This window comes from Aegilops tauschii, chromosome 5 (assembly GCF_002575655.3).
Source record: "Aegilops tauschii subsp. strangulata cultivar AL8/78 chromosome 5, Aet v6.0, whole genome shotgun sequence".
Lineage (NCBI taxonomy): Eukaryota > Viridiplantae > Streptophyta > Magnoliopsida > Poales > Poaceae > Aegilops > Aegilops tauschii.
Genome location: NC_053039.3, coordinates 514,647,398 through 514,660,465, shown reverse-complemented (window position 1 = coordinate 514,660,465; position 13,068 = coordinate 514,647,398). Strand labels below are relative to the sequence as shown.

General features: G+C 47.8%; 1 protein-coding gene across 1 annotated transcript; it reads left to right on the top strand.

The window, feature by feature from the left end:
• The first annotated feature begins 9,283 nt into the window (after positions 1-9,283).
• Positions 9,284-11,356, top strand: LOC109768293 (endo-1,4-beta-xylanase 3-like). Its single transcript, XM_020327025.4, has 3 exons — positions 9,284-9,375; positions 9,468-10,001; positions 10,101-11,356. Exons 1-3 carry the CDS (start codon positions 9,361-9,363, stop codon positions 11,214-11,216), a joined length of 1,665 nt encoding a protein of 554 aa, XP_020182614.1. The 5' UTR covers positions 9,284-9,360; the 3' UTR covers positions 11,217-11,356.
• Positions 11,357-13,068: the final 1,712 nt, after the last annotated feature.

Here is a 13,068-nt window from a genome sequence, read left to right as displayed (position 1 = left end):
ACTGTTCCACCCGAGTCCAAGTACGCCGCCCCACTCCCCCCTCTCGCCACATCTCAGCCACCTCCAGAGGGCGTCCACGCGCACCGTTGGGTTCTTGTGCCCTCGCCGGCGCCAGGCCGGTTGGGAACGCCCATGTCGGAGGCGCGGCCACACGGCGCGAGAGGCAACGCATGATGTAGTGGCCGGTAGCGGCGATGTGTCGGCGAGGCGTCGGGCAATCGCGCGCATGCCGGTCGATCTCGAGGAGTGCGTCCGTCCTTCGCCGCTATTTGACAACGGCGGAGTCAGATGCGCGGCGGCTCCGGCAGGAACGCCAAAGCACTCCGGCTCGCCATCAAGCTGTCGGAGCGCAAGGCGGCGGCTCAGGCAAAGGCGAGGAGGCACACCAAGGAGCAAGAGTGCTTGCTCCGGAGGCTAGCCGAGGTGCAGATGGACCTATCGAACGATGACGACGGCGGATCAAGCTCGAACGATGATGACGACGACTCTCCGGCGGCCGACGCCTACACCGTCGGCCAAAGCAGCACCGTCGACCGCAAGGGGAAGGGGTCGGCAAGGAAACGCCGTTTAATTTAGTTTTCTTCTTCTTATGTTTAAGTATTATCCATGGAAACTACATATTTTTGTTGTCTGATGATCTTTTATGGCTGAATTATGCCCGATTTAAGTAGATTTGTTGCTAGTTCTTTGATCTACGTAGGTTTTTTTCATACAATGCGTGTGTTGCATGGATACGAGAGACCAATTTGAGATACACGGGTGCGGATGCATTAAAATAACATGTGCCTGGTCAATGCCCGTGGACGTGTCTGCGGCCATTTGAGGCCGGAGTTGGTGTCCTCACCTGTAGATGCTCTTAGATTCTGTCCAACCAAAGTGAAGGAGTGCGAAAGAGGGAAATGACAGTTGCATGTAGTCTCTCTCCTCCCTCCTTGTAAAAACCAATCCCTTTTATTTCTATGGGATGTTTTGGTTGTTTGATATTTAATAAACTGACTTTTGGTTCAGAAAGTTTTTATATACTTGAAGTCCTAGCCAGAAGATTTTACGAAGAAGGTCAATCTTAGATACATTTGAACTAGTTTTGGTTTTACTGTTTCAATAATATTTGAGATCGGTTTCATGAACATTACAATTTTTCAAATGAATTTGAACAAATATTCCATTAGGGCATCCCAACGCTGACCCGTGTATATCTTCGGTATATGTCCGTTTTTATGTTTGGACGTGGTCCATAGACATGATGCGGAAGGAGTCATCCAACGCTAATCACAAAATATCCAGTTGAAAGAAGAAAAACTAGGTCAAGACGTGGCTTGCGAAGCACGTGAAAGAAAAATAAATAGAAAACAGACCTGCAGGAGAGGAGAAAATTGATCATGCGCAGAAAAAAAGAAAACGGGCATGCATAGGGTTTGCTCGAAAAAAAAGAAACGGGCTGCGAGTGGGGGGGGGGGGGGGGGGGCGATCGGTGACGAATGACAATAATTTCTTCTTAGTTATGTCTTGCACTTCAAGTCTCTTCCCTCACGATGTACTCTCTATATATATAGGTCGTGAAGGTCATATATAGCTCACGAAGGTCAGATCAATACAACACCGAAATATTAAGCCATCCTACAATTTCTACATAATATTAGAGTGGTTAGTCTCACAACGCCAATCCTAAATTTTCCCACCACTTGCACAGCGCGCCACCTCCGGGGAGATTAATCTCCTCTCCTTGGGGGCGCGGTACCTGATCAATTAATGATTAGATCAGTCTCGTAGTTTAAATCCAATTTTTGAGTTCACTAGATCGATTCCATAGATCAACTTCAGTTTTCAAAATTCGCAAATAAACCTTTTGATCATAGGATAAAATTCCAATGAGAAATCAAGCAATTATCAGGTGATCGCAGCGGCATCTATCCGACCTAGCCTTCTTCTCGCCGCCGCAACCACAAGCCTTACGCAGCAGCATCGCCAAGCTCCACCACCTAGGGGCCCAGCGCGCGGTACTCGGAACGACATCGATCTCAACTCCAAACGGCTTCATCGAATCCTTCGAGGGCAGCGCACACCCCGCGCGGCATGCGGTTGCTTCCATTTGCTTCGAGCGCAACCATGCCGCGCCATGGACGATAGCCGACCAGCTCACCATCTTCCAGCAAGCAGCATCTCCAGGCGCGACGCGCGACATCGATCCCATCGGTACATGCATGCATGCATGCAAGGAGCAAGGGTCTAAAATTTCAATGAAATTTCCGAAATTTCGCATATTTGAGTGGGGTCCGAAATATTTTTAATCTGGAATTTTGAGGTAGATCCAAACTAATTTCAAAATAAATTTGAATTATGTTAGAATTCATTAAAATTAAGTGAAATTTGAAATAAAAATCCGAAATAATTTCCGAAATATGCGAAATTTCCGAAATTTCACATATTTTAGTGAGGTCCGAAATTATTGTGTTTCCGAAACTGATCCAGCCAAAGGTGCACGCATGGGTTATGCAAGGATTTTTCTGCTTGTTGTGGCTACATTCACGAGCTATTACGGGTGTTTTACGAAGTAGTTTTGAATTGAAACATTGTGATTGATTTAGGGGTGAGGGAAGTGCCCCACCCACCTAAAATTCAGGGGTGGGGGCCAGAGGGAAGGCTCTGTAATCACCCCGTAAAAGGCCCGTGGATGTACGGTTATTGGTGCAACAAATACATCCACGACTCCACGTGATCCTCTACACCAGCATCACGGCATGGGTCTACATTGACAACACCCATGTAAGTGCAGCATGACTCGGAGTTTCAGATCGAGTCAATTATACCGGTGGTGTCAGAACTTGTCGTGAACGATCACTTTGGTGCTAGAACTTGCGGCATACATCGAACTGGTGTAAAAACTTGGCTCGGTCGTGCAAATACGGTGCAAATCACGTTTGGATACGAAAGCGGCGCTGACCAGGCTCGCATGCATGGCGCAGGTCCCGCTGTCAGTGATAGGAAGGGAGGAAGGACGGCGTGTGGTCTGTTTTCTACAAAAACACTCTTGATTTTATTATTATTTTCACATAAGAGCTCCTGCTCACGTTGGAGAGCTGGCATGTTTTCCCTCTCTGTGGACAGTCCGTCCCGCCTGTTAGTACAGTATGGAAATTTGAAAGAAAAACTCGAACTTGCTATCATATAGGTGGGAAACAACCGGTCATAGCCACTGCACCAACAACGTCATCACACCTATAGTTCGTAAGTCCTTTGTAATGTAGTAGAACAAAGTCGCTCCTGGAGTTTGTCTTTTTAGAAATATGTAAAGGTATGCAAATTCTAATCTCACTAATAAAAATAAAGTTTAATTATTCTTGCAGTATAAATAATACATACTCCCTCCGTTTCAAAATGTAAGTCCTTTTAGAGATTCCACTACAAACTACATACGGATGTATATAGACATATTTTAGAGTATAGATTCATTCATTTTGCTTCGTATGTAGTTCATAGTAGAATCTCTAAAAAGACTTATATTTAGGAACGGAGGGAGTAAAACGGAAGAAATTCTTTAGAAAATAGTTCACATATTATTTTAAAATTATGCATATATCCAAAATAATATTTATGAAATATAAAAATGTTTTTATACTGTAAAACAATACAAATAAAGCCAATTTTTCAATCTTTTTTTAGAAAGCTGTAGAATATATATAAGTAAAATCTAGTATTATATTATAAGTAATATACATATAAAAATAAATCACATTACAAAATTTTGACGTATTACTTTAAAATTTATCCATATGATTAAATTATAAATTACAGAAATATTCATGTAATAATATGCATATTGAATAAAATATGTCAAATTTATTTATATTTTTCCGTATATTTCAGTAAATGCTTATATAAGTTTAAAAATGTCAGAGTTTTCACAAAATATTGATTGATGCAGTATATAAAAGTGTTCATGTTTTAAGAATTTTTGTTTTTATATCCTTTTAAATATTATAAGGGAATGCACTTCATGCGGCCCATTTTGCACTATTACTTTTTATAAGTTTACATCATATATGTAAATTATAATCAAATGTTATAAATAATATATATATATATATATATAAACATTTAAATTATAAAATTATTCACTTATTATTTAAATTTTTATCCATATATTCGAATTATAGATTACAATAGTATTCAGATTATAATTTGCATAATTCACAAAACATGAAATGGAATTTCTATGTTTTATATATTAAATAAATGTTCATATATGTTTAAAATGTTCACAGTTTTAATAAAATATTCATGCATATAAAGTGCTCATTTTTATAATTTAATTTATTTTACTACTATGTATATTTTTTGTAACACATGATTATAATATAAATAGATTTTGTTAAAAAATAACACTGCAAAATGGAGGTCCCACCAACTGCAGCCCACATAGGACGTGAAGGATATATACATGACGTATCCTGTCAAAACAAGAAAGTCTAGTCGTGGTTAACCATTGGCGGAAGCTAGCAAACCTACATGGTTCGATTCGCAGTCGTGCTATTTTTTTTATAATTTATATGTGGCTGATATATGGAACCCATATGGCCAACATTTTGACACGTGCCAGGGGCTATTTCGTGAGGATAAAAAAATTTCAAGTTTCTTTTTGGTAAAATAACAGGCCGCATGTCATCTGGTGGCTGATAGCGGGACCCTGCTCCATGCAAGTGAGCCTAGTCAGTGTCACTTTCGTATCCAAACACGATTTGCACCGTATCTGCATACCCGAGCCAAGTTTTTACACTAGTTTGATGTATGCCGCAAGTTCTAGCACCAAAGTGACCGTTCATGACAAGTTCTAACACCATCGGTGTAATTGACTCTTTCAGATCACACGATGACACGAGGGCGAACAATTGCATGAGGACGGCACCGAGCACTACATCAAAAACCCATGCAGCTTCATCGAGCCAAGCGCAATCACCTACACCAAGCGATCTTCATCGACCCTGCGCCACGGCACCAAGCTGTACAATTACATCACGCCCAATAAAAAGAAAATTCTTCGTCGAGCACCTCTACGAGAAGCGACCACGTCATGCATCAGCCATGCATATCCAGACCGGTGTGAAAAGAGATGCAATTTTTCATGAACTTCTCTGGCACAACATGAAGGAAATATGCCCTAGAGTCAATAATAAAGTTGTTATTTATATTTCCTTATATCATGATAAATGTTTATTATTCATGCTAGAATTGTATTAACCGAAAACTTAGTACATATGTCAATACGTAGACAAACGAGTGTCACTAGTATGCCTCTACTTGACTAGCTCGTTAATCAAGGATGGTTAAGTTTCCTAACCATAGACATGAGTTGTCATTTGATGAACGGGATCACATCATTAGAGAATGATGTGATTGACTTGACCCATCCGTTAGCTTAGCACTATGATCGTTTAGTTTATTGCTATTGCTTTCTTCATAACGTATACATGTTCCTATGACTATGAGATTATGCAACTCCCGAATACCGGAGGAACACTTAGTGTGCTATCAAACGTCACAACATAACTTGGTGATTATAAAGATGCTCTATAGGTGTCTCCGATGGTGTTTGTTGAGTTGGCATAGATCGAGATTAGGATTTGTCACTCCGATTGTCGGAGAGGTATCTCTGGGCCCTCTCGGTAATGCGCATCACTATAAGCCTTGCAAGCAATGTAACTAATGAGTTAGTTACAGGATGATGCATTACGAAACGAGTAAAGTGACTTGCCGGTAATGAGATTGAACTAGGTATGATGATACCGACGATCGAATCTCGGGCAAGTAACATACCGATGACAAAGGAAACAACATATGTTGTTATGCGGTTTGACCAATAAAGATCTTCGTAGAATATGTGGGAACCAATATGAGCATCCAGGTTCCGCTATTGGTTATTGACCGGAGATGAGTCTCGGTCATGTTTACATAGTTCTCGAACCCGTAGGGTCCGCACGCTTAACGTTCGATGACGATCGGTATTATGAGTTTATGTTTTTTGATGTACTGAAGGTTGTTCGGAGTCCCGGATGTGATCACGGACATGACGAGGAGTCTCGAAATGGTCGAGACATGAAGATTGATATATTTGAAGGCTATGTTTGGACACCGAAAAGGTTTCGAATGAGTTCGGGCATTTTCCGGAGTACCGGGGGGTTACCGGAACCCCCCGGGGAGTTAGTGGGCCTTAATGGGCCATGGTGGATGAGAGGAGGAGGCGGCCAAGTGGGAGGTGCGCACCCCCCAAGCCCAATCTGAATTGGGAGGGGGGGCCTTTCCTTCACTCCCTCTCCCTCTTCCTTCTTCTCCTACTCCAATTAGGGAAGGGGGGAAACCTACTCCTACTAGGAGTAGGAATCCCCCCTTGGGCACGCCCCATGAGGCCGGCCCTCCCCCTCCTCCACTCCTTTATATACGGGGGAGGGGGGCACCCCATAGACACACAGGTTGATTGTTTAGCCGTGTGCGGTGCCCCCTCCACATATTTCCACCTCGGTCATATCGTTGTAGTGCTTAGGCGAAGCCCTGCGTCGGTAACTTCATCATCACCGTCATCACGCCGTCGTGCTGACGAAACTCTCCCTCGGCCTCAGCTGGATCAAGAGCACGAGGGACGTCACCGAGCTGAACAGTGCAGATCGCGGAGGTGCCGTGCGTTCGGTACTTGATCGGTTGGATTGCGAAGACGTTCGACTACATCAACCGCGTTACTTAACGCTTCCGCTTTCGGTCTACGAGGGTACGTGGACACACTCTCCCGCTCGTTGCTATGCATCACATAGATAGATCTTGCGTGATCGTAGGCAAATTTTTTGAAATACTGTGTTCCCCAACACAACACGGCATTGACACTTCGTTATCGGGAGGAACGCTTTCAAGCGACACATTACCATCGAGGCGTCGCTACAACGCCATGGGCGACACTTTATCGCCAAGGTCTTCATCAACATCTTTGTCAACACACCGCCACCGCGCCGTCCACAAGATGGACACCTATCGTCCTCTGACAGATTTTTTTGCAAGATGTGACTTCGACGACGACAATGGCCGCGTCACGACGACGGCATCGACCACGTCATTTACAATGGCACGACTACATCAACACGACGCCACTTTAGTGACGACCCCTTGCACGGCCACTCAGTCCTGGCAAAAATGATGTGTGCTCGATGGGTTTCCTCGGGTCCTGACAAAACCGGTGGACCCATCGCCGACGGCACCCTCGCCGACGGCACCCTCTGACACCCACAAGGTGCATCATCCATGTCTGCAGCTCCTCCATAGCGCATTTTTTGCGCCTCCGGCTTTGTGCGGCTTCATCATCCGCAACGACTGCATCATCGAACACGACAACCTCGATCATGACTACATCATGATCGGCTACCTCGACATCGACATATAGGGCTACGTCTATAGTTACTCATCGACAACAATTCTAGTCAACGGCGTCTGCGTCATCACTAGTGTCCACGCCACTCCCACTTGGGCTGTGAGAGGGAATAGAGAAGAGACAAGGAAGGCATCAGAATGGGACGCAGCCACCGACCGAAGCGCATGACTTCAAATTCAGTCACAATCGTTTGCTTCACTCCCGCTACGACTGAGGGAGAATGTTAGAAGTACATACGTGTAATTAGAGACAATGAGATATAGCGATATAATTAGTTTAAACATAACATGTCTACTCCATGTCTCTCCCCTCACAATGTACTCTATATATACGCTATACAAGGGTCAGATCAATATAACACCGAAATATTCAGCCATCCGACAATTTCTGCAGTCATTTGGAGGATGGTGGCGTGGTGGTGCTAACAATTGGTGGCGGATCGGCGGAAACCATGGTGGATTGAGGTGACACAGTGATCCGCGGCCATGATATGGGAGGCTGGCGGCGGTGTGATGTATGGGTCCACGCGCTATTGTGGCTCGACATATGACGGGGCAAGATGTGATCTCCAGGTGAAAGCCTAGCACCAACTTTGGACATGCCGGTGATGATGTGAGCCCCCACATCTCCCTTGTCACTTGGATCTACTGTTTTCTAGGTGAAACCCCAAATTTCGACTTTGGCGCAGCAGGCGTAGGCGGCGTACTGATTACTCCTCGCTGAGGGCGTCCCCTTATGGGTCCGGTCCTCTTTTAGATGTTAGTGGAGCGTGTCCTCCTTCAGTGTTGTTGACAACTTGACGGATGCGAGGCCTCGGGCCAATGTGGTGTGTTGATGCAGTTTGTAAGCCGGAGTAGTGACTCCGGATCATCAAGCACGGTGTTGCCTCAGGTCGCTTTGGGTGACTGAGTCCTCAACTCATTTGAGACACAGCCATGGGATTGGTGTGTTTGTGTGATTCATTTGTATCGGTTTTCGACCAATTTTTTTTATTAACTGTAATTATCTTTTCTAAATAAAAAAGGCCGAGCTAAGCTACTATCTTGCTTACTAAAGTATAGAAAAGAAAAAGAAAGCACATGGGTTGGTGCGTGTGGCAACTCGATCGGTGCACATGAAGTGCACTATGGATTCGGTAGGTCGGCATATATTGTGTTTCTGTGTTGTTCCACTCGATCGGAGCAGATCACGCCTTCCAAAAATGGACAGTCTTCTATGTGCACGGCGCGTTGCTTGCTTGCGCCGCGACGGACGATTCTACTCTTCAATCGCTCCCGCGTGCGTGCGTGCATGCTTGTGGCCATTGCTTAACGTGATTAGACCGGTCGGTCGAGCTAAGCTGGCTAGCAGGCAAGATTCGGGCACAATCGTCGTGTCCATACTGTAGCATAGACCAGTTGCACGCTTTTAGCCGTTTTTTGTACCGTGAAGCCATGCATTCCAACGCTCTACGCTTCAACAAATCACGAATTAGTTACACCATCGTCACCGGCCGGCCGCCGACATATATGCAAGTGAAATACACGATGGCGACGAAAGCCTTTACATTGCTTTCATGTTGTGCAATCTTCACTGTCACTCAAGAGCAGCGGAGAGAGAGAGAGAGAGAGAGAGAGAGATAGATAGATAGAGAGAGAGAGAGAGAGAGAGAGAGAGAGAGAGAGAGAGAGAGAGAGAGAGAGAGAGAGAGAGGCGTTCGTTGCTTCCGGTTTGTGTTGCTACTCTTCACCGTTACTCTTTCTATCCTGTGAATGTGATACGACTCAACTGTGTCTCTCTGTATCCATCTCGATGGAGACATCGACGGCCGCCGCCAAAATTCCCCTTTAAATACCGCAGCCACCGGAAAGAGCTGCATTAGTCTCATCACCCATACTGCAGTGCTGAGTGCAGACCACAACAGAAAGAGCTAGCACTCCCGGTCAATCGCCCCTCGCTCCCACTCGTGTAAGATGGCAGGCACTCCGGTATGAACTTTCTTACTAGTGGCACACATACGGTGAGTTCATGAGTCTAGCTCATTCATTTGTATGGTGCACATGTGTACTGCTTTTTTCAGGACGTGAACCTGGACGGCAGCCTGATCACCGGCTGCACACCCTTCGGCTCGCGCACGACGACGCTGTCCCTGCACAATGAGGAGGAGACGGCCATCGCCGCGGGGAATGGCGATGGCAACGAGCCCAGCGGCCGGTACATTCTCGTGGCGGGGCGCGCCGACGAGAAGGACGGCCTGCGCCAGACGATCGCGGGCGGCGTCCTCAAGCCAGGGATCACGTACCGCGTGGCCGGGTGGATCGGCCTGGGCGCAGGCGCGGCGCGGGGGACGAGCCACCCGGTGCGCGTCAACCTTGGTGTCACTATGGACGACGATGACAATGAGAGCCTGCAGGTGGAGTGCGGCGCGGTCTGCGCCGAGGCCGGCGGGTGGACGGAGATCATGGGCGCCTTCCGCCTCAGGACGGAGCCGCGCGGCGCTGCGCTTTACGTCCACGGCGGCCCCGCCGGCGTCGGCGTCAAGGTCATGGATCTCCGCGTTTTCCAGACAGACCGCGAGGCGCGCTTCCGGCAGCTCAAAGACAAGACTGACCAGGTGAGCATGCACGGATCGATGCACTGACTATGTAGCCATGTTTCACTTTCCATGTGCCACCTGCATATATAGTTCTTGATGTGGCACGTAATGATTTAGGCGCGCAAGAGGGACGTGATCCTCAAGCTGGGCGCGGCGACGGGAGCGGCGTCCGTGCGCGTCGTGCAGATGGACAACAGTTTCCCTTTCGGGACATGCATCAACACGACGGTGATCCAGAACCCGGCCTTCCTCGACTTCTTCACCAACCACTTCGACTGGGCAGTCTTCGAGAACGAGCTCAAGTGGTACCACACGGAGGCGCAACAGGGCCAGCTCAACTACGCCGACGCCGACGCGCTCCTCGCGCTCTGCGACCGCCTGCGCAAGCGCGTCCGCGGCCACTGCGTCTTCTGGTCCGTGGACGGCGACGTGCAGCAATGGGTCAAGAACCTCGGCAAGGACGAGCTGAAGTCCGCCGTCCAGAGCCGCCTCGAAGGCCTCGTCTCCCGCTACGCCGGCAAGTTCCCGCACTACGACGTCAACAATGAGATGCTGCACGGCCAATTCTTCCGGGACCGCCTCGCCGACGAGGACGTCCCGGCGTTCATGTTCAAGGAGGTGGCGCGGCTCGACCCGGAGCCCGCGCTCTTCGTCAACGACTTCAACGTGGAATGCGGCAACGACCCCAACGCGACGCCGGAGAAGTACGCCGAGCAGGTCGCGTGGCTGGAGAGCTGCGGCGCCGTGGTGGGCGGCATCGGGCTGCAGGGCCACGTGCAGAACCCCGTCGGGGAGGTCATCTGCGCCGCGCTCGACAGGCTCGCCACCACCGGCGTGCCCATCTGGTTCACGGAGCTGGACGTGTCGGAGCCCGACGTGAGCCTCCGCGCCAAGGACTTGGAGGTGGTGCTCCGGGAGGCATACGCGCACCCTGCGGTGGAGGGCGTCGTGCTCTGGGGGTTCATGCAGGGCACGATGTGGCGGCAGGACGCCTGGCTCGTAGACGCCGACGGCACCGTCAACGAAGCTGGCCAGATGTTCCTGAACCTCCAGAGGGAATGGAAGACGGACGTGCGCGGGAACGCCGACGGCGATGGAAACTTCAAGTTCAGGGGCTTCCACGGCAGATACTTCGTCGAGGTCACCACGGCGACGGGGTGTCGGATGCTCAAGACGTTCACGGTGGAGAAAGGAGACAACACGCCTCTCCTGGTGGATTTGGGCGATGCCTGAGTGCCTGACGGTAGATCTATCTACACTTGTACTAGTATATACTTACCAATCTGATTACATGTATGTACATGGGTCATACGCTGATGTGATTGACACGTTAAGGAAGGTGCTCTATAAATACTGAAGACGAATTCATCTTTTCTTTCCCCTTCAAGGCGACTAGGAAAATCTTCTTTCCCTCCATCTCCACCGGTGAACATGTGGATTCGCCTCCCCTCTGCCTACTGCTCCGGCTGCCGGTGACGGGGAGGGGATTTCTGGTGCCTCGGCTCCAGCTAGTAGATAGGTAGGGTACGTTTTGGTTCTCGCAGGGGCGCTAGTTGGACGGTTGGCGGCGCTTCTTATTCAAGTCAATCTTCTGGGTTTCGATTCTCCTCAAGTTCGTCCGTTGGGACGGGTTAGACGGAGCATTGAAGTAGATTCCTGCCAGCTCCTCGGGGCGGCGAGGTTAGAGTTTCTCATGCGTATGCAACGACAATATTTGGTGTCAAGTTCTTCAGACTGATTTAAGGATTCAAACGCGATGACTGCGGCATTAGGATGCTGGTCCTTAGGGACACATGCATGAAGATTTTCCGGCTGTCATCGACAAGGTCAGACCGGCTCCGGTATGTGAGCGACGACAACGGCGCGTCGGTGGCTCGTTCTGGTGGCGACAATGATCGTTCGATGGTCCATAGACTTCGATGTAATTTTTACTATGTTTTGGTGCTTTGTACTTCCGGTGAATCTTTATAATAGATCTGATCATTTTCGCAATAAAAAAATGCTCTATAAATACCACTCCATCGGTCCTAAAATTCTTGTCTTACATATGTCTAGATATGAATGCATCTAACACTAAAATGTAACTAGATACATCCGTATTCAGACAAATTTGAAACAATAATTTTAGAACGGAGTTAGTATAAGCAAAAAGGCGCTCTATAATTTTCACATTTCTAAGGTAGCGGGTGTTGCAAGAAAAAAAGCGCTCTATGGGGCTGTTTGGATGGGAGCCCAGAGCTGCCTTGCCAATTTTTTGGTCGTTGACTGATGGGTTGGTACGTGTTTGGATCACAACCAATTTTATGTATCCCTGCCAATTATTTGGTCACCCTTTCAGATTCTACAGCAACCTGTGGGCGAGTCCCTGGCGGCCAAATCGAGCGCCAAATTTTTAGCAAGCCCTCATTTTGATAGGGCTGGTATGGGCACAAACCAAACAGCCCGTATAATTTCCACATTTCTAAGGTAGCGGGTGTTGCAAGACAAGTGGTTGGGGGAATGCCATCCTCTCTGAACAATATCCATTTACACCACATTGCAAGCAAGCTCCCGTATCAGTCCTCGAAGAAATACAGTGTCCGTCTCAGGGGTCGGTGTTGGAGATGCCCTAAGCTTTCTTTATTTATTGATTTAGCAACTAAACGTTTCAATGCATTGGTGAGTTTACTTCATTTGAGTTTTTTGACTAGGTTCCCGTGCTTGCCATTATTTCTTGTCATCTAAGTGCTCTCTCTCGTCTTTCATTACTTGGTCCGCTCATGTCATTTTTTCGCTTACATGACATACTTAGGGCAACTCTAACGGATCCCCTATACGGATATTAGAGAGGATAAATTTGGCTTTACTCCTATATGCCGCACCTAGCTGAAGTCCTAAAACATATAAGAGATGATAACTTTTACTCCCCGACCAAAAAGCCCCTCCAAATATGCTTGGCGCTTGCGCGGCCGAGTAAAAGTGGCGCGCCTCTTTCTCTCGACCTCGCGCCTCCGCCATTCCCACCGCAGTCGTCGCCAACGATGACTGGCTCTCCCGCCGTAATGGATAGCCAAGACCCTTCCGCCACCCGCCGGCCACCGCGGCT

Excerpts from the sequence above, each read along its gene's own strand:
- LOC109768293 (XM_020327025.4), top strand. Across the intron at positions 10,002-10,100 it reads TCAAAGACAAGACTGACCAG|GCGCGCAAGAGGGACGTGAT; the intron begins GTGAGCATGCAC and ends GTAATGATTTAG.